This window comes from Pipra filicauda, unplaced genomic scaffold (assembly GCF_003945595.2).
Source record: "Pipra filicauda isolate LSUMZ 115617 unplaced genomic scaffold, ASM394559v2 scaffold78_size3787270_pilon, whole genome shotgun sequence".
NCBI lineage: Eukaryota > Metazoa > Chordata > Aves > Passeriformes > Pipridae > Pipra > Pipra filicauda.
The window spans coordinates 1,409,690-1,429,257 of record NW_024104964.1 but is presented as its reverse complement, the minus strand read 5'-3'; the positions used below and the strand labels follow the sequence as shown (position 1 = coordinate 1,429,257).

The following is a 19,568-nucleotide window of genomic DNA, read 5'->3' as shown; positions in this document are numbered from 1 at the left end:
CCGCGCCCCCGCTCCCCCGGCCCCGTGATGGGTCAGGCTGGAAGCGACCGAGTGCTTCGACTGAGGAGATATGCCCGGTCACTGCACAGTCCCTCAAATCTCTTTGTCGGCTTTGCTGGCCCCGCTCCAGGAGCTCCACGTCCCTCCTGCGCTGAGGAGCTCAGAGCTGGGCCCAGCCCTGCAGATGTGCCTCCCCAGGGCTGAGCAGAGGGGCAGGATCCCCTCCCTGACCTGCTGCCGATGCTCTTCCCGAGGCCCCCCCAGGATCCCCTGGACCCCCCAGGGTTCCCTGCTGGGCAGGGACAGCTCGATGACCCCCCGCGGGCTGCCGGGCTCGGCCGGGGGGAGTGGGGCAGGACCCCGACACCGACCACGACCACGATCCCTATCCTATCCCATTCCCGTTCCCGATCTCATCCCGATCCCACCCCCGGCCCGTCACTCATGGTGAGGGGGCGGGGCCTCCCCAACGTCACTCTCGACGCACCAATGAGACGCGGCCACGCCTGGCGCGCGGGGGCGGGGCCGTTCCCTCAGCGCGGCGGCGCCGGGGCAGCGCCGGGGCCGCTCCCGCCCGATTCCGCTCCCGGGGTCCGTCCCGGCCATGGCGCCCGCCATCGCCGCCGAGGAGGGCGGGCGGCAGCGCCGCGCCGGCTCCCGGCAGCACTGCCTGGCCGCGGCGGGCGAGCCGCTGCCCGCGGACGCCGAGGCGCTGGTGGGCGCGGCGGGCGCGGCGCGGGGGTTCCGCGCGGAGCTGGGCAGCATCCTGCTGCTGCTGGTGCTGTACGTGCTGCAGGGCATCCCGCTGGGGCTGGCGGGCAGCGTGCCGCTCATCCTGCAGAGCAAGAGCGCCAGCTACACCGACCAGGCCTTCTTCAGCTTCGTGTTCTGGCCCTTCAGCCTCAAGCTGCTGTGGGCGCCCTTGGTGGACGCCGTGTACCTGCGCGGCTTCGGCCGCCGCAAGTCGTGGCTGGTGCCCACGCAGTACGTGCTGGGGCTCTTCATGATCTACATGTCCACGCAGGTGGACGCGCTGCTGGGCGACGGGCAGGGCCGCGGCCCCGACGTGCGGGCCCTCACCGTCACCTTCTTCCTCTTCGAGTTCCTGGCGGCCACGCAGGACATCGCGGTGGACGGCTGGGCGCTCACCATGCTGTCCAGGGAGAACGTGGGCTACGCCTCCACCTGCAACTCCGTGGGGCAGACGGCCGGGTACTTCCTGGGAAACGTCCTCTTCCTCGCCCTCGAGTCCGCCTCCTTCTGCAACAAGTACCTGCGGCTCCAGCCGCAGCCCCGGGGGATTGTGACCCTGTCAGGTACTGCCCGGGCACTGCCGGCCCGTGTGCGCTGGGGCGGGATGGGGTGGGGGTAGAACCGTGGAATGGGGTGGGTTGGAAGGGACCTTAAAGATTCCATCGGCAGGGACACCTTCCACTAGACCATAGAATCGTAGGAAGGTTTGGGTTGGAAGGGACCTTCAAGCCCATCCAGTGCCACCCCCTGCCATGGGCAGGGACACCTTCCACTAGCCCAGGTTGCTCCAAGCCCCATCCAGCCTGACCTTGAACACTCCCAGGGCTGGGGCAGCCACAGCTTCTCTGGGCAACCTGTGCCAGGGCCTCCCCACCCTCCCAGCTAAGAATTTCTTCCTTATAGCAGTAGTTATATCTTCCTCAGGATGCTTCTTCCCCGAGCCTGGACCCCTCTGTTCAGATGGAATGGTGTTTTGGAACAGTCTTGATTTGTCCCCTGTCTGTGGGAAAGCACAGCCTGCCCAGAGTCTGGCAGACTCCACTGCAACATGCACTGAACTTCCAGATTTCTCTGGCCTTAAGACTGTGGGAAACCTGCCTTGTCATTATCTTGGCTGACCTAAGCACTTTGGAGGGATTGTTTTTTTCCTCTTCCTAGTTTAGTGGCCATGGACAAGATTACTCTAAAACAAACCCCAACAAGCCAAAAGCTTTGCCTCTTTTTAAGGAGCCCTTTTATGAACATCTCCTTCTGGGAGGAAGGAAAAGGGAAACTAAAAATATTTTTGTTCTTCCAACATGATATTGTGCACAGAGGTAGAAGTGAGAAGTGCTTGGGGTTGAGCATATGCTGAAAAATAGCCACTTTCTGAAGGAAGGCCTTATTTTAGTAAATTAGTGGGAATTTTGTTCTTAATGAATTAAATGAAGTCTGATAATTCATCCATAACTAACTGTTAGTGTAGGGATGCTTCTGTTTGCTGGTGTTTGGGTTGTTTGGGGGTTTTTCCCAGCAGGGTTCTGTGTGGTGGTTGATGTTAGGGTTATTACCTTAAAGATGCACCTCGTTTGGTTGGAAGGTCGAGTTTAGCCGGCTGAGCTTGGGGGAGGACAGGAAATCCTGGGATGCCTCTGGCTGCAGTCTCAGGGTGGCCACGAGCAGCAGTGAAGGGCAGATTCTCATGGTTTTAGTCTCTTTTCCCTCTCTCACACTGATTGCCTTGCCTGTGTCATCCCAGGGAACAGGTATGCCAAACCGGGCTGGAATTGTCGTGTAAAGGGTAGTTTTTGCTTTCTGTCCTGTCCCTGTCTCATGGGTAAACCAGGACAGCAGTTTCCAAGACTGCTGTGCTTACCCTGTCTGTGCAGCATCACCACTGCTGACTAGTGTTCCCCTTCCCTTCCTGCTGCCAGCCTCCTGTGTGGTGTCTGTCAGTGGGCATAGAGCAGTCCTTGCCATCCCAGCTAGTTCCTGGCTTTCCCTGTGCTCCTGCTGTGCATCTCCTCAGTGCTGGCCTGTCTCTTCCCTCTCTCTGCAGTGCACACTGATGTCTTCACTGCTGATGCAACTTGCAGTCACTGGTGTTCAGAGAGCTTGGCTTGGCTGTACTTCCCTCACTGCCCAGGGGTTTTGTCATTTGGGGTTTTTTTTTCTCACCACTGTTTGTATAAATGGATTTGTTACTGTTACAAAAATGCTGGTTTTAGAAAATATAATCCCAAACCCAAAAAGCACCGATGCAACCTGCTTGACCTGTCCTGGAGTGCTGACGTGGCTGGAGTGAGAAAGGCAAACAACTGACACTCTAGTTGCAGGATATTGTTTTTTTAGGAGATAAAACTGACTGTAAGAAACTACCATTCCCTGGTTTGTGTGCCTGTGGCGCAGGTTGGCGTGTCCGTGTTTCCCTGAAGCAGCTGAGGAGCAGCAGGACATAACCAGCTCACTGAGGAGCAGAGGGGCTCGCTGCTCCTTGCTCCGCTTGGAACAGGGGTTGGGACGAGCAAGGTCAGGCAGGTAAAGCAGCAGAAAACTTTACAGATGGAAGAAGTGAGTAGTTTTCTGCCAGTTCAGATCTCTGAGCACTTTTGTCGTAGGCTGAGCCCAGTGCCAGGGAAAGAACAAGTCAACACTCCATGATCTGGAGGGACAGGCGCTGATCCCTTCTCTCTGGTGGCCAGTGACAGGACATGAGGCAATGGCTGGAGCTGTGCCAGGGCAGGGTCAGGTTGGGTCTCAGGGAAAGGTTCTTCCCCCAGAGGGTGTTTGGGCACTGACCAGGCTCCCCAGGGCAGTGGGCACAGCCCCAAGGCTGCCAGAGCTCCAGGAGGGACAGGAGTTGGACTGATGGTCCTTGTGGGTTTCTTCCAACTCAGGATATTCTGTGATTCTGTGATCCCAAGTCATCTTCGAGTTGTTGAGAAGCAACAGCAACTTCAGGAAATAATATGGACAAATGTAAACCCATCCGTCAAACCAAGTGCTCTGTTAGGCTGTTTCAGGATAAAGGTCTGGAGAAGGAAATGGGAGATAACCTTTCTGTGGGCTGATGGTTTGTGCTGGCACGTCCAGGAGTTTATTCAGCACCTGCAGGTCGGGTGACTTTTGGGTTTTTAAAGGCAGGGGCAGGTTCCTGGCTGGGTTTGGTGATTCCTGCCCGCTTTGCAGCCTGTTCCAGCATGAAGGAGGAGAGGGAAGTGTGAGCACAGGACAAAGGTGCCCCTTGAAGGCAGGCAGCCCACACTGACCTGGGCCAGGGCCTTCTCCTGGGAGGAGGTGTGTACCTGTGCAGGTGCAGCTGGGACCTGTACCCCTGGGCGCCTTCTGGATGGTTATTTTCCAGCCTGATCCATCCCTGATCTAGTTCAAAAACCTGTTTTGCCCCATCACTATGGTTTATTTTGTTAACAACAGTGTAGGGGCAGAGACAAAATCGGAGTGGGGAGGCAGCAGTGGTGGGACCAGAAAATTTTGTGCTTGAAATCCCTTGTGTAAACTATAACTTCAAAGTTCTTTTGCTTGGAGCCTGTTAGTGAAGGTTACTGTATTTGAAGGGAAATTAACCTTTTTTTTTGTGTAAACTGCCTACAACTTCAAAGAAACCCCATTCTTTTAATGTGGACTATTATATATATTTTTTTTTCTTTTTTTCGTGCCTTGCTTTGTTGCTGATGCAGCCCTTGCAGTGCTGTGCTGCAGCTGACAGGGCTGACCTGATCAAGAGTGCTCATGTGATGATGCTCAGAGCTATTTCTGTCCCCATCCTCACACTGTGCATCTCTCACTGCAGTGATAATGCCCAGGGTTGTTATTAGAGCACTGCTCCTCTGTTCTTTGTAGCCAGCCACTGTGATTAGTGAGACACTCTGAAAATGCATCTTTGCTTCAAAATTTGTGTTAAGGGCACCCATTTTTTAGCAGAGAGGAATCTGCCAGCACTGGTTATGAGCTCTTTAGGAAAGGGAAAAATAGCTGGTGTGGAAGCAGCAAAAAATTAGTTTGAAAAGCCTTTTTTCTTTTACCCTGAGAATGGTGGATACACCTAGAGCAGTCCTTCCCCATTTTCTTGTTCTCTTCCTGGGCATAAGGAGCAGGTAATAATTGACTAAACCTCTGCCCTTTCACCAGCTCTCACTGCTTCCTTTCAAGTCTCCCGGAGGCTTCTGGGGTTGCTCGTGACCAGGAAGATTAAAGGCTGCTTCTGTCCTGCCCCCTGCATGTTACTGAGTTCTTTCTTGCCTCTCTCCTGGAGGCAGAGGATAGGGTTTTCTTAGATTAACCATTCACTAACTCAAAAAGGACTGCTTGCTGTGTTTTACCCTTGCTGCCTTCACACCCACAATTCAGCAGATATTAGCTGTGTTTAAAACAGAGCACCTGAACCTTGGCAAGCATCCACATCAGCCAGATGTATTTGAGGGCTCCTTATGACTGGAAGAACTTTCATCAGGCCATCTTCACACTCCCAGATCTTTGTTTCCTCCAGATGGGAGATAGATGCTGGATAGGGAGTGTGGCCCTGAGGCACAGAAGGGCTCCACGAGTACCCATAAATCACTGCAGAGCTGTGCAGGAGTTCTTCCTCTGCAGGTTTTTCCCTGTCTTGTAACTATTCCCTGTCCTTTATCAGCCTTTAGTGGTTGCATGTGTAAGCCTTCAACGCTTCCATTTGTGTTTCTGTTTCTCCTCCAACGTGCTCCCTGTGGTACCAACCCCCCAAACACCAGGGAAGGGACCTGGTTTGATGCTGCTGCTCTGCCTCAGCTCCTGCAAACACCTCGTTCCTGCTGAGGGAAGAGCTGTGTCACTCACTGCGCATAGCTCTGTGCTTGTGGTTTGCTTTTGCTGCTTGGTTTTATTCAGTTTTGATGATCGGGTTTATATTTAGCAAAATAACTGCATTTTTGATACTCAGTGAATTGTCAATGAAGGCTGCTACAAAGTTTTTTTTGATCTTATTTTATTTTCCCCTCCAGATTTCCTGTTTTTCTGGGGAGCTGTCTTCTTAGTTACCACTACACTGGTTGCCTTTTTGAAAAAGGAAAACAAGGAGCTAATACCAGCAAAAGAAGAAACAAAAGGCATCACTGATACATACAAGCTGCTGTTCTCAATAATCAGGATGCCAGCAGTTCTTACCTTCTGTCTCTTGATCCTCACGTCCAAAGTAAGTAAATACATCTTTGAATTGTTAAATGCTGGTGTCAGAGTCTGGAAGGCTGCTGAGTCCCCAGGGTGTAACCTGTTTCTTAGTTCTGCTATTGATTTGCATCGGAGTTGTGGATTTGCACATGGAGTTTGAAGCAGAATTGTTTGTATCGTCGTGCTGAGCAGGGCTGGACAGCAGAAAACGTTTGTTTGAGCGTTTGTGTTTACACAAGTATTAAGGAGGAGCTTGATTGCAGTCTGGTATAACAGTAATTTGTTTTTTAAACATTTTAAAACATTTTCAAACAGACTGTGTAGCCTGCAGTTAAAAGGGCAGAAAATGTTTCTCTTAACTCAGATACTATTCTCAGAATCTGCTGCTGTGTCCAGGCTGGGTTTCCATGGCTTCCTGTTGGACATTGTGGGTGCCAACAGCAGTGAAGGCACAGGCAGGAATGGCAGTGCTACTTAATGTTCTGGGGAAGCTTTTGGCACTGATGACAATAAGAGTGTGTAAGTGTAGAACATGTAGAACTAATTTGGAAGTCAAATCAGTGGCAGAAGTGACTTGTCCTCTATCCCATTTCTCAAGTTACTTAATAGTAAACTGAATTTCTAGCCAAGCTCCCCCTGCTCTCCTCAGCCTGTTTTGTCTCATTTCTCTCGCAGGTTGGATTTTCAGCAGCAGATGCTGTAACAGGACTCAAACTGGTGGAGGAGGGGGTCCCCAAAGAGCACCTGGCTCTGCTGGCAGTTCCAATGGTTCCTTTACAGATCATCTTGCCCCTGGTCATCAGCAAATACACAGCAGGCCCCCAGCCCCTGAACACCTTCTACAAAGCGATGCCTTTCAGGTAAAACCTCATTTTATAGAAACACAGTAATTTGTGTGTTCGGTTTGTGTATTTAGATCAAGTGTAGGGTTTCTTGTGTAACTCTCTAACTTCCAGCTACAAGAAAGTGTGTCAGGATTCTCACAGGGAGCTGAATTCTGTCCTGTGCCTGGAAGATAATTCATGCAGTATCACCTGTGAGAGAGAAGAGCATGAGGTGTTTTAAAGATGCGTGTACAGCACCATTAGAGCAATGCTCTCCTGCTCTTATTTAACAATTTCACTGCTTGTCAAATATTTAATATCTAATTCTGAGATAGAAATAGTTGTAATTGTTTAGATCTAAACTATTTCAATGTACTCTCTGTTAAAGTTCATTAGTTGCTTCGTGTTGAGGAAACACGTGGGAAGAATTATTTGAATTGCTAATTCTTTCCTACCCCTCCAGGTTGCTGCTTGGCCTGGAGTTTGCTTTCCTGGTGTGGTGGGCTCCTAAAGTGAAGCACGAGGGAGGATTTCCCGTGTACTACTACGCTGTGGTGGTGCTGAGTTACGCTCTGCATCAGGTAACACCCTGTGGAAGGGGAGGCAGGAGGGTGTGTCACACCCGTCACCTCGAGGACTGTGACTGCTGTCACCTGCCTTGTCCTGGCTCTCACTGGAAGCCCTCCAAGCCTGATCTGTGTGGCTGTATTGCCTTCTGATACTTTCACCAGTGGTAGTTCTCCCCGTTCCCTTGTGCTCCATTGGACAGCATCTGTGGAGCTACTTTGGGTTGTGTAGATCTGACTTTGTTTCCCAGGTTATTTTTTCCCCAGAGCCAGAAGCTCAAAAGCACAGTGGAGCTGGAGAAATCCCAGCACTCTGGCAGAGTTTGACAGGCACAGTGATGACTGTGCTGGTTCTGCAGATCCATTGAGTTATGTGATCCTGCTCCTAGAAAAAATGCTAGCTTGTTGGAGGAACATCACAATGGATCTGATCCAGAGGCCTGGAAAACCTGGCTTTGGATCAGAACTGATTGTATGATGCTGTGAGGGTTGATTTTAAATACGACAGTGTTGGGTTTGGATGCTATTTTAGCTGTTGTGTTTTAGTTTGATAACTTGAGTCGTGCCAGTGCACGTGGGCCATGACTCAGGTCACGCAGCACGACTTGAGGCAAGTGGCAAGGCCACTCCTCGTGTCAGCAGAGGGACAGGCTGCAGGAGGAGTTGCTCCCTGGGGCAATTTTAAGCTGTTGGGATTGTTTTTCAGTGAATGTTGCTACCTTCAGGACAGTGTTCACGTTGGGGGTTTGAGCTGTGGTGCCCGTGGAGACCCCTGTGTGTGTGTCTGTCCCCCCAGATCACCCTGTACAGCATGTACGTGGCAATCATGGCCTTCAACGCCAAGGTGAGCGACCCGCTCATCGGGGGCACCTACATGACCCTGCTCAACACGGTGTCCAACCTGGGGGGCAACTGGCCCTCCACCGTGGCCCTCTGGCTGGTGGATCCCCTCACGGTGAAGGAGTGTGCCGGGGCCCAGGGCCACTCCTGTGGCACTGCGGCGGCTGCAGAGGTGAGTCTGGGGGCTCTGGAGGGCCCTGCTCAATAGTGTCACAATTAAATTGCTTCTTAGGGTGGTTTTTTGCCTCTGACAACCTTCACAGTGCACAGCTCACGCTTAAAAATTCCCACTGGTGGAGCTGATTTTCCCATCTGACAAAATTGTCTGCTTTTGTCTGTCCACTCTGACTAACCAGCATCTTACCAGGGATTTGCAGTTGCAGGGTAGTTGTCCCTTTCTGGGCTGGGATGAAAAGCTGTGGTAGAAGCACCAGATTGGTGCCATGTGCTCTGGTGTAAGGAGGCTGTAGGTGTGTTTATGAGTTGTGTAATTAGAGGCTCTGTCCTGGGCAGGGCTGTCTGTCCTCCAAGTCTCTCCATTCCTGTGGTAGGTTTTTCTTCCTCCTGTCTTCCTGGAGGTTTCCCCTCTGCCTGCCTTGATCCCTTCTCCATGATGTTGCTCTGCTCCCTGACTTTGGTGTTCACTTTCCCCCTGAAACGGAGCAGTGGGACTGGCTGCCTTCCCAGTCTGGGAGCCCTCTGGAAGAGAACAAAGAACTTGCTGTGCACTGTACACAGATCAAACAACAGGACACAAAACTGCTGGGAAAGCAAGGTTTCAAATTCACCTCCTCGTGGCAAATGAGACACTTAATGTGGCTGAAGAGTGGAAGTGTTTGGGGGGTTTTTTGAGTGCTCCTGAGTGAGATTTATTTCACTCCTGAATGCCAGGACTCTTTGGGATGTGGAGGTTCTCTAAACAAAGTGTTCTGGGAATCCAACATGACTTGTCTGAGCTGGACTTGCAGTTTTTACTGCTTGCAGAGGGGAAACTGCTTCCACAGCGGGTGCTTTTTCAGCCTCCCTCATTAGCTTGTCACTAATTAGGTTCCCTGGGCCTCTACTGAACTTGAGTCCTTCCTCCTTCACCTCACTCCTCTGATCTTTTCTCTCATCCTCCCAGTTGGTAACATTCCACCACCACCACCACTCCCTTCTTATTCCTAATCTGTTTTTGACATGTCTCAGAAAGTGCTGGCAGAGCCTCAGCTCAGGGGATTGATTTATCCTGGGATTAGAGCAGTGTTGAAAGCCAAACAATAGCAGAAACAGTCCTGTGCTGTACACTCACCCTTTAAATGCTGAGGGTTAAAAACCATCCTGGGTGTGTTTCTCCCAGACAGAGAACCCCAGAGTGGTTTGGGTTGGAAGGGACTTTAAATCTCATCCAGTTCCACCCCCTGCCATGGGCAGGGACACCTTCCACTAGACCAGGTTGCTGCAGGCCAAGCCTGGCCTCGGACACTTCCAGGGACGGGGAGACCATAACATGGATGGCTGTTTAAAAAAAAAAATCATCCTCTTTCTCCACGAGATTGGGATGAGTGGTTGCACTTCCCAGCCAGTGGGGCAGTTTCTGTTTCCTGGAGTTTGCCCCATGGGCCAGTGTGCTCCATTTCCCAAATTATGTTAGAACAGATTTGTTACTTTTCATGCTGCTGCTAAGCTCCAAAACCTCTCTGACTGCCTCTGTAAGAGACAAGGAAGAGTCAACAACTATACTTAGTCAGAAGCAAGAGCAAGTAGACACCAGTGGCTCTCTAATCTTTCTGAAGTCTGTGTTTGTGTCTCCCAGAGGTACTTAATGCATCAGGTTGTGCTCCTGTTTCAGCTCTGCACAGAGGCTGGTGGCTCCTGCGTGACCACCCTGGACGGTTACTACGTGGAGTCCGTCGTCTGCCTCATCCTGGGCTTTGGCTGGTGGTTCCTCCTTGGACCAAAGTTTAAAAAGCTGCAGGATGAAGGACAGTCTTCCTGGAAGTGCAAGAGGAGCAATTGATGCACTTAAATGTTGGATGGACCAGCAAGGTTGTTTTAGTTCTATTACACAGACATATCCCATAACCCACCCCCAGGAACATCGGTATTTGGTGCCACAGCAGTGAGACCGTGTGGCCGAGGCGGTGGCTGTGTGTGTGACACCACTGCCCTCCCAGTGTCAGTTCAGAGAGTAAAGGTTCCAACCTCTGTCCTCCCTGAGTATCCTGCATTTCCCTGAGCTCCAGAGCCACGGCTGCTGGCACAACCACCGCTGATCCCATCCTGGTGCCGTGGCTGTCGAGGGGCAGCATTGCCAGCTGAGTCCCAGCTTTACTGTCACACAGAAGTGACCTGACAGGGCAGCTGGCCCAGGGAGGGATGCCAAAGGCATTCTCACGTACAGGTTAAGTGTTGTACTATGGAATTCCTTGTGGGAAGATCAGTGTGAGGTGTCTGTGGGCTTTGCTTCTCACTTTCTGAACTGTGGCCACGCCTCAAAGGATGAAACGTTCCAGAGATTCTTTTAAATGTATTTTCTGGCTTTTATAAGCTTTAAAGATTTATAAGAAAATATTTTTATAAACAAATTACATTTGTTTAATTTATTTCCGCTGTTTCAAAGCATTTTGATTTACATTCAAGGTACTTTCTTGAGGACAAAATGCTGTAAGGTAGGACTGGAGTAACGCACAATCCTCTGAGCCTGGCTCCTGCAGCTGTAACTGGAAGGTGCAGCAGCTGGGCTTCCCAGGGGAGGGCCTTCGGAGCAGGGTGAGTTTGAGGGAATGAACTGATAGTGTGGGGTTTCCCCAGTGTCACTCAAATTTGAGCATTCCTTCTCAAAATCAATGGGAAAACTGTGACTGCTCCCAGCTGGGGGTAAGAAAAGCGAATTGGTGATGACAAAGTTGCCAGATTCCCAGAGAGCAGGTACACGTCTCGCCCTCACATAAATCCAAGGAGCACAGTCCTGTGGTGGAGCTGCTGCAGCAGGAGCTGCTGATGCCATGTGGAAACATTCCCGGTGCATTATCCCCCCTGCCCTCCCTCCTGAGTGCCTTAGTGACCCACAGCCCGCGCTGAGAGGGCACTGGGACCTCGGTGGGTGTAAATGGTGCATCGCTATTAAACAGCCCATGGAAGGGCACAAGTCTCTCTCTCTGTGTTTCTTGCCTTGTCAGTATTTGAAGTGTTGGGCTTGGAGGAGGTTGGGGATCTTCTGCGTGTTTGGGGGGGACATAAATCAACTCCAGCTTTGGAGTGACTGGAGGGGACGGGTGGGTGTGTACAAAGGGTCTCCATGGCATCAGGAGCAAGGAGGGGTCTGGAAGGGTCTCTCTCCATGGCATCAGGAGCAAGGAGGGGTCTGGAAGGGTCTCTCTCCATGGCATCAGGAGCAAGGAGGATCTGGAAGAGGACTGCGCACGTGTTTCTTTGGCACTGACTCCTGTCCCTTCCCCTCTCCTGAGTGACAACTTCTCACAGTTTGTTTCAAGTACAGCGCAATCAGTCAAGCTGAATGAAATCAGATGGTTTTTATTCTCCAAGCTAAAAATCTTCCTCTGCATAAGCACAAAGACAACATAAAAATACATCAGAGTTTTATGGCTGCACCTTTCAGTCCCAGCCCCCTCACCTCCAGTGCACTGACCACGTGTGAGGCACTTCAGTTCTGTGTCCCCACTGGAACCATAGACCACTGATTTAATCACAGCTTGTCCATACCTAGAGATTTTTAACTTTTCTGACCTCAAGGAAAACCATCTCAAGTGCAAAAGATGGGAAATTAAATTCCCAGGTTTTTTTGGGGTTGGCTTTTACTTTGTGATTTTTTTTCACTTTTTCGGAAGGTGCCACTGAAACTTGTTACTAATAAAGATGGGTTGAGGATTGCTTATCAGTTATTAGATGATCTCAACAATGTCAAAGTTACACATACACTCTAAATTGGTCAGAATATGTATGAAATGTGACCTAAATTAAGTAACTGTTTATTCTTCCAAAGTGCTGAAACAAGTGATGGATTAGTGCTTTTAATCTAAGTAGCTATTTTGTAGGTCAGAAATGTTAGTGCTGTACCAGCCCATTAGCAGGTTGCTGAAGGGAAGCAGTAAAATTTTAATATTGTTGCTTTTTTCTGCCAACCCTCTTTTGAAGTGACTTTTTAAAAAAACACATTACAATTACTGAGGACTTAAACACCTTTAAGATTAAAATAAAATAAAAATAAAACACAAACCCAAGCCTTAAAAAGACAAGGAGAAACGAGCATCTGGCAGGGCCAGAGGAAGTGTGTCACAGGTTTGGAGAGTTCACAGCGGGTGAAGAGAAGGCTCCAGGGAGACCTGAGAGCCCCTTCCAGAGCCTAAAGGGGCTCCAGGAGAGCTGGAGAGGGACTGGGGACAAGGGATGGAGGGACAGGACACAGGGAATGGCTTCCCACTGCCAGAGGGCAGGGCTAGATGGGATATTGGGAAGGAATTCCTGGCCCAGGTTGCCCAGAGAAGCTGTGGCTGCCCCTGGATCCCTGGGAGTGCCCAAGGCCGGGCGGATGGAAGGAGCAGCCCGCCCTGTGGGAGGTGGCGGTGCCCGCGCCAGGGGGGGCTCTGGCTGATGTTTTCCCGGTCCCGCCCCGGTCCCTCCCCGGTCCCGCCCGGGCCGCGGCCATGGCGGAGCAGCCGAGCGGCCCCGGCCGGCTGGGGCAGGGCCTGGCCCGGCTCTCCGAGTGGGCGGACGCGCACCTGGGGCTGCTGCGGGTAACGGGGGCGGCCGGGGGGTCCCGCCGAGCCGCCCGAGCCCCCCGGCGCCCCTGACCCCCTCTCTCTGCCCGCAGGGCCTGAGCGCCGGCGCGGCCGTGGCCGGGGTGCTGCTGCTGGCGCGGAGCGTCCGCCTGGTGAGTGCGGGGCTGGGGGGCCGGGCGGGGGCCTGTGGTGGGGACCCTGCTGCAGGACCCTGGGATGAGGACCCGGGGGTGGGGACCCGGGGGTGGGGACCCGGCCGGAGGGACCCCACTGGGCCGGGCCGGGCCCAGGCGCGTTCCCGTGGCTGTCCCGCCCGCTCCCGGTGGAAGCGCCGATTCCCGCACCGAGCTGAGGGATTGCTGCGTTTTATTCCATTCCACGGCAGCAGGAGCCGGGTGGGGGTCCCCGCTCCGCCATCTTCGAGGCTTTGCACCGTTTGTACGTTTAGCGGCATCCCTTGGTTACAGTGACATCCCTTTCCCGTTCGTGAGCGCTCAAGCCGCTGATTGTTGGTTGTCTCTCCCTTCCCGTGCTGCTCGGTCCGCGGGCACAGCTGTGCCCTCATTTGGGTCTGTTCTGAGCAAGGGTCGGTGCTCGGTGGTCGCGACCCCCCCCGTGCTGGAATTACCTTTCCAGGCAGCCCATTCCTCTCGGGATTGTCTTCTCCCTAAAACAGAGGGTTAGCCGAGCACAGAACGCTCACGATGCAATTGCCGATACATAACGGTCCAGCCACAGCTGCTGAGTAACAGCTGGAAAAAGCAATGGCAAAGTTTGATTCAGATCTTGGGGGGCTCCAACCTGGAGGGGCTCGGTGTCACTGTCGTGCAGCACCTCCACAGCCCCACCGAGCTGCCCCCTCGTCCCCCCCTTGTGCTCCCACCCAGAGCCTGTTCCCGAAGCCCCTGGGGTGGGTAAAGGCCCTTCCCCTCTCCCTCAGTGCAGCTCGAGCACCCTCACTTGTCCAAACACAGTACTTTCCTGGCCTATTCTCACCGTCCTTCCACACACAGAACTGCCTTTGAATGCTCTTAAACGCCACGCAAATCTTCCTCTGCTCCCTGGAGTGGTCAGGTCACGCTGCACTGACACCACACCACCGGTGCGTGGAGAAGCTGAGACTCCATGGGCAGGGAGTGACCGCACTCCCCCAGGGTTCCAGCTGCTTAAAAATAACAGATACCCTCCTCTTCCCTCTGCACAGTTCCAAAGGCTACAAGAGAACTTTTGTGCAGAGTTTCTGCTTTAAAATCCTACCAGAAAACATGAACTACAAATGTTGCCAGAATTATATTTTTCCGGTTTTTGGTTGGTTGGTTTTGACCCAAGGGCCTGTGAAGGTGTTAATCTGTGTAGTGGAACTTCCAGAACAGATGAGATCAGCTTTGGACAGCTTCTGTTCCTAAAAACCCTCCAGGCTTCCTGCCTGAAGGTCCCGAATTCTCGTGTTCCTGGTGGGAGGCCTTAGGGACCACAGAGGGGCATTGCTGAATAAATAACACACAGAGACAGGTCTTTTGCCTTAAGCCTGGTGTTTGGGGGTTTGGTTCCCAGCAGTTGTACCTCAGCAGGTCAGTGGGTTTCACAGCTCAGTAGAATTAGGTCAGTGCTCTGCAAAGGCCTCTGACAGTGAGACCTCAGTGTCTTCTCTGGGGGTCTCACCTGTCCTTCTCCCTCCATCCCAAACCACTGTTCACTCCATTCCTGTGCCACAGCCCAAGTCTTTGCTGCTGCTCAGCTTGGTTTCCCTGTGTGATCACGTAACACCCCCTCGGGATCCTCCCGTGCTGTGGTATCAAATTTAATCTCCTTGTGATCTTCCCAAAGCTGTTCACCTGCCTTTGTCCCTCTCCGAGTTTCCTCCCTTAGGGAAGGCGGGGCTGTCTCTGCCCTCCGTGCTCTGCCTTTGTATTCAGCCAGTCTGTCCTTTGGCTTCCTTTCACCTCGTCCCAGCACCATTCAGGCCCCTCCTAAAACACTCTTTTTACGGTGCATCCAGTGAACTTCAACAGGCATTGCTCAGAAAATGGCAGTTTCTGTTCTCTCTCTAAACCTGGCTTTTATGTCCACCCCGATGCTGCAGGTCCTGTAAGCCAGGGAAAGGCTGGCACAGCCTCTGCAGCTGATCACTATTAAGTAAATATCTATATTTACTTGTCCATGCTCTCTAATAATAGATCTGTAGTTTCCCAAACTATTTTAAGAAGTTGGATCTAATGTGACTGTAATCACTCTACCTTTTTTCATAAAACTTTGTCTTGCTCTTCCTTCCATCAATAGACAACGAAGTTTACAAGTGCTTTGGATATACCTGTGGAGTTTGTAGAAAAGAATGTGAAATTGAGAGGGAAATTACATCATGTCACCGAGCAGGGCCTGGAAGTTGAGCACATTCCCATCAGCATTCCTTTCATCACAGCCATCCAGAGAAAGTGTAAGTAATAAGGAATGTGAAGAACAAGGGGAGGGATGAAATGTGCTGCTCTCAGAGTGCCTGCGAGGTTGGGAGGAAGGGCTGAAACATTTCCTGCTCTACCTTTTGGTCTATCTGTGCTTTCCAGATGGGAAACTGGGGAATAAAAGACAGGAGGAGACCCATACAGAGAGTCTGTCAATACAGTGTTTGTGTTATTTGTTACTGTGATATTTCCCAACAGCAGAAGTGAGCACACAGGCAGTGCTTCTACTTGCACAGCTCATCTCACTCCTGGCAAAAAGATTTTGTTGGGTTTGTGCTTTTCTTTGCAGACACCCGTTTTGGGGGACATTTTTTTTGTCAGAAAGAAACTGTCCCTCAGTTCCATGAGTCACACACTCAGGTGTGTGTGCAAACACCAGCAGGTGTTAATGCCTCTGCCCCTTTGGATAAGTGACAGTGACTGATAGTGGGAGCAGGTCTTTCTCTCTGTATGCAGAATAACCCAAACCAGCTCAAACCACTTGTGCAAACTTGAATTTTATTTATTTTTTTTTTACTGAAGGAGAGATGAGACCAAATTCCTGTTTGCAGATAAGTCCTTTGGGGAACTTAAAGGGATTCTTTCAAGTCCACGGGAATAAATTCATTACCAAGAGCCGAGGGTCTGTGCAAAGCATGAGGTTCCCTGCAGCACCAACCTTGTCCCTCTCTGTTCCCAGGGCAGTCTGAGGGGCTCCTGCTGATCCGGCTGGCGGGTGTGGAGGTGGCTCCCAGTGGCACGGCCTGGCTGCAGAGAGAGCTCAGCCCCCAACAGCACATGTGGTTCCAGCTCCTGGGAAGGGAGGGCTCGGCCCTGGACTGCCTTGTTTTAGTGAGTAAGGTAAACAGAGCCTCCAAAAGTGGCTTTTATCTGCGGTTTTGAGTTTGATTGTAGTCGTGCAATTCCGTTATCTCCGTTCATTTAAGGAATGTTACTATTTATGATTTATCTCTTTGGATGTGAATTCTAAATGTTGTATTTGCAAATCTGACTTCAAGACCAGTATTTTTGCAGACTGACTCATGACAGGAGTGTGTGTCTCTGTCAGATGCTGACAGGGACACCTCCCACTGTCCCAGGTTGCTCCAAGCCCCATCCAACCTGGCCTTGGACACTTCCAGGGCTGGGGCAGCCACAGCTTCTCTGGGCAACCTGTGCCAGGGCCTCACATTAGAGCTGGGTTTTAAGTCAGCTGGATTCCTCTTCACTTTGAGCTACTTCTACCAGAGCATAGATTTAGCCACAATTAAAGCTTGTACCTCTGGGGGTGTTCACACAAACCCCCAAATAAACCTGTTTTAACAGTGACTGTCATCTTTATTGTGCCTTTTATAGGGTCGATTTCTCAGCATGTGCTTGAACGAAGAGCTCCTGAGCCAAGGGCTGGGCAGAGCAGCCCGGATTGAGGGGCTGCCCCACGAGTCCCGCCTGTACTGGAAACTCCACAAGAGGCTCCTTCGGGCAGAGCTGAAGGCCTTGAAGAAAAATAAAGGCATTTGGAAAGAGGAAAAGAAAGCTGAAAGGATCCAAGATCACATCAGCAGCAATAAATTTGTGCAGAGGCTGAAACAGTTTGTGAGGTGGTTTAGGGGCTCCACTGAGAGGTAAAAAGGTGGAGGAAGATGAGCCCCCTGAGTTGTGTGATTTGTGTCCAGGGGATGTTTGTGATCACAAACAGTGCCGTGATGTTCAGGGTCCCTGTCTCGAACAGAAGCCCCACAGTGAATGGGTTATGTAGAATATATCCCATATCATAACCCAGATGGGAGTGAAATTCAGGAGCAGTGTGCAGGCCACCAGTGAAAAGGTTCTGGTGCCAAACTCTTCCACAATAATGTCCTAAATTAGTTTTCCAGTTTTCCACCTTCTAAATCCCTACGACCTGTGTTCCCAGCAGGGAAGGCAGCACACGGAGCAGGTTTGGGAGGTGCAGTGCCTGTTCACACCTCCCTGATGTGTCCTTGCTGCACAGCTCACACGGGTTAGAAACTCCACTTCAGGCCTTTACAAAGCTCATGGGAAGTGTTTACACGTGAGCTTTTTGTTTGAATTCTTTTCTTACACTGTTTTTGGTGTGTAATTTTTGTTTTAGAAAACGTTCATCTTGAATAATGGGTTGCACTGTTACTGCTATAAATGGTAATCTGTTATGGCTGTTAAAGTTGTAACAAATAAAGTTCCTTGGGGAAAAAAAATCACTTGGTATATCAAAGAATGTAAATTAATGTCAGGAATCCAGATTTTTAGAATCAACTTTCCCTTGAAGAAGAAAAACCTATGTTTTTTTTTTCTGATGGTTCTATAAATGTCGAAAATTAGATGAATATAAAACTTTAACAAGAAATTTGAGAAGGAGGACTAGAAGGTGATAAGAACTTAAACTCTTTTTTTTATTTTTGGCATACATGTTAAGTATATGAGTGTACTACTATTTATGTTGTAAATATTCTCAAAATAAAGATTGAATTTCTTAAGTTCATTGTTACATGTTTTATATACCAAGCACTTGACCTTTGTTTAACCTCCCACAGTCCCAATATTTATTTAAAGTGAAGTGCTTTACAGATTTTCCTTCTTTCTGTGTGATTCCTTTCCAGTGAAATACTGGAGAGAAGAGTGTGGTGAAAAAAAACCTTAATAGCCGAGCACTGCTTGTCTGACAATTAGTTGCTGTGTCAGCATCTTCTCTGCTGATTTCAGGGGCAAAATTGTGACTCCTGAGATTCTAAAATAAGAATAGATGTCGGTGCTTCTTTAGTGCTTTTGTTCCGGGTCCTCCCGGGGGTGAGGCTGCTGAGCAGCGAGCCATGAAGTACCTGCAGCGCGTTGGAAACCAGCGTGGGGGAGAGGGGAGGCTGGAAACCAGGGGGCTGTGCCCCTTTCAAAGTAAAAAATGACACGAGTTTTTATGCATTGTACAGCGGAGGGCTGGGCCAACCCCTGCCGTGGCACTTGGCCGTGAAAGCCATCCAGACAGTCAGGGATTTGGGATCGCACGTGGCATCCCCTGAAGCAAACCCCAAAGCTGAGTTTTAACCCCGAACTACAAATTGAGGCTCAACAATAATCCATTTCTCGGGGGGGGGGGTTATGGGTGTTCCTCTTCCTACGTCTGGGAAGTGGAGCTTTTCCAAGCTGGGCATGATCGTACAGTTATGATTTATTTTCTATAATAATTAAATATAATTCTGGACTTTGCACTTCTGTTCTGTAGATGAGTCACAGGAGGATTTATCACTAAAATCCACCGTAAAGCTGAGAGAAAAATCGCAGGAAACCACATGCTGCATTTCTAGCAAGCAGAGGTGAGGTGTGGGCGAATGTGAACCAAGCTGTTGTTCCCTCACATTTGGATTTGGGATTGCAGTGACAAATGATTTCATGAGGGTCAGCCCCTGTAATTGTTTGTTAATGCTGTTTTCCTTATCATCCAGGGCTTATCTGTTAACGAATAAAACCACCGGCACACCCTCCCCCCTCGGAAAAGGCCCAATTCAGTTCAAAGCTGTGCTTTCCATCTGTGCAGGGCTGAGGGGTTGCAGATCCTGTCTCTGTGGGAGGCCTGGCTATTGGGAAAGCAGTAACAGGAGCAGACCAACAGCCCTGCAGAGCCGGGCTGAGCCTGGGGGAGAAGCAGCACTTTCTCCATTACATAAGCCCCCCACACTGCCTCTGAGGAGCTCCTTCCCTTCCTTCACCCGCTGCGATGCCCAGCAGAGTATTTCCATCAGGGGATGCAGTTCTGTGATTAGGAATAAGGACAGGAATTAAACTGTTCAGCTCTTGTGCTTTGCCCCCGCAACTATGAGCGACACATCTTCAAAAGATCCCAGGGAGAGAAAGGACAGGCCTGGCCTCCAAATGGCCCAAGGAAAATAGCCTCGGCGCTGCACGGGCTGTTTATTGCCGGTGTGGGATGTCAGGCAAATGGCCATAAACAGCACCGGCCTTCCCCGGAGCCCACCCGGCAGTGAGGGGCTGTTTGCGTCCTTCAGGAACAAACACAGCCCGGCTGGTGTGATAGGACAGGGGAGAATGGTTTGAACTGCAGGAGGGTCGGTTTAGATCAGATTCAGGGGAGATTTTTCTTACAATGAGGGTGGGGAGGCCCTGGCACAGGTTGCCCAGAGAAGCTGTGGCTGCCCCATCCCTGGAAGCGCCCAAGGCCAGTTGGACGGGGCTTGGAGCCACCTGGGCTGGTGGGAGGTGTCCCTGCCCATGGCAGGGGTGGGACGGGACGGCCCGGGGTCTCCATGGCACCCG

At 51.0% G+C, this 19,568-nt stretch overlaps 2 protein-coding genes and 1 long non-coding RNA gene across 5 annotated transcripts; 2 read left to right on the top strand and 1 right to left on the bottom strand.

The window, feature by feature from the left end:
- The first annotated feature begins 582 nt into the window (after nt 1-582).
- SLC33A1 (solute carrier family 33 member 1) lies at nt 583-11,264 on the top strand. 2 transcript variants are annotated; one of them, XM_027730636.2, is made up of 6 exons: nt 583-1,316; nt 5,730-5,920; nt 6,571-6,755; nt 7,183-7,300; nt 8,082-8,297; nt 9,957-11,264. In XM_027730636.2, exons 1-6 carry the CDS (start codon nt 605-607, stop codon nt 10,122-10,124), a joined length of 1,590 nt encoding a protein of 529 aa, XP_027586437.1. In that variant the 5' UTR covers nt 583-604; the 3' UTR covers nt 10,125-11,264. The 2 variants fall into 2 exon arrangements, with proteins under 2 accessions (XP_027586437.1, XP_027586443.1); XM_027730642.2 differs by lacking the exons at nt 5,730-5,920; nt 7,183-7,300.
- Nucleotides 10,693-13,712, bottom strand: LOC120324959. The gene is made up of 2 exons (XR_005566693.1): nt 13,191-13,712; nt 10,693-11,667 (listed from the first exon to the last, which is right to left on the bottom strand). It is a non-coding gene; the product is annotated as an uncharacterized LOC120324959 (long non-coding RNA).
- Nucleotides 12,593-17,782, top strand: CUNH3orf33 (chromosome unknown C3orf33 homolog). Of its 2 annotated transcripts, none has more exons than XM_027730664.2 (5): nt 12,593-12,861; nt 12,939-12,998; nt 15,127-15,280; nt 15,985-16,136; nt 16,641-17,782. In XM_027730664.2, the coding sequence occupies exons 1-5, from the start codon at nt 12,772-12,774 to the stop codon at nt 16,911-16,913; spliced, it is 729 nt and encodes a 242-aa protein (XP_027586465.2). In that variant the 5' UTR covers nt 12,593-12,771; the 3' UTR covers nt 16,914-17,782. The 2 variants fall into 2 exon arrangements, with proteins under 2 accessions (XP_027586465.2, XP_027586456.2); XM_027730655.2 differs by having other exon boundaries at nt 12,599-12,861; nt 15,985-16,145.
- Nucleotides 17,783-19,568: the final 1,786 nt, after the last annotated feature.

Coding starts and splice junctions, on each gene's coding strand:
- SLC33A1 (XM_027730636.2), top strand. CDS start 605: ATGGCGCCCGCCATCGCCGCCGAGGAGGGCGGGCGGCAGCGCCGCGCC. Junction 6,756..7,182: donor TACAAAGCGATGCCTTTCAG/GTAAAACCTCAT, acceptor CTACCCCTCCAG/GTTGCTGCTTGGCCTGGAGT. Junction 8,298..9,956: donor GCACTGCGGCGGCTGCAGAG/GTGAGTCTGGGG, acceptor CTCCTGTTTCAG/CTCTGCACAGAGGCTGGTGG.
- CUNH3orf33 (XM_027730655.2), top strand. CDS start 12,772: ATGGCGGAGCAGCCGAGCGGCCCCGGCCGGCTGGGGCAGGGCCTGGCC. Junction 12,862..12,938: donor CGCACCTGGGGCTGCTGCGG/GTAACGGGGGCG, acceptor CTCTGCCCGCAG/GGCCTGAGCGCCGGCGCGGC. Junction 15,281..15,984: donor CACAGCCATCCAGAGAAAGT/GTAAGTAATAAG, acceptor CTCTGTTCCCAG/GGCAGTCTGAGGGGCTCCTG.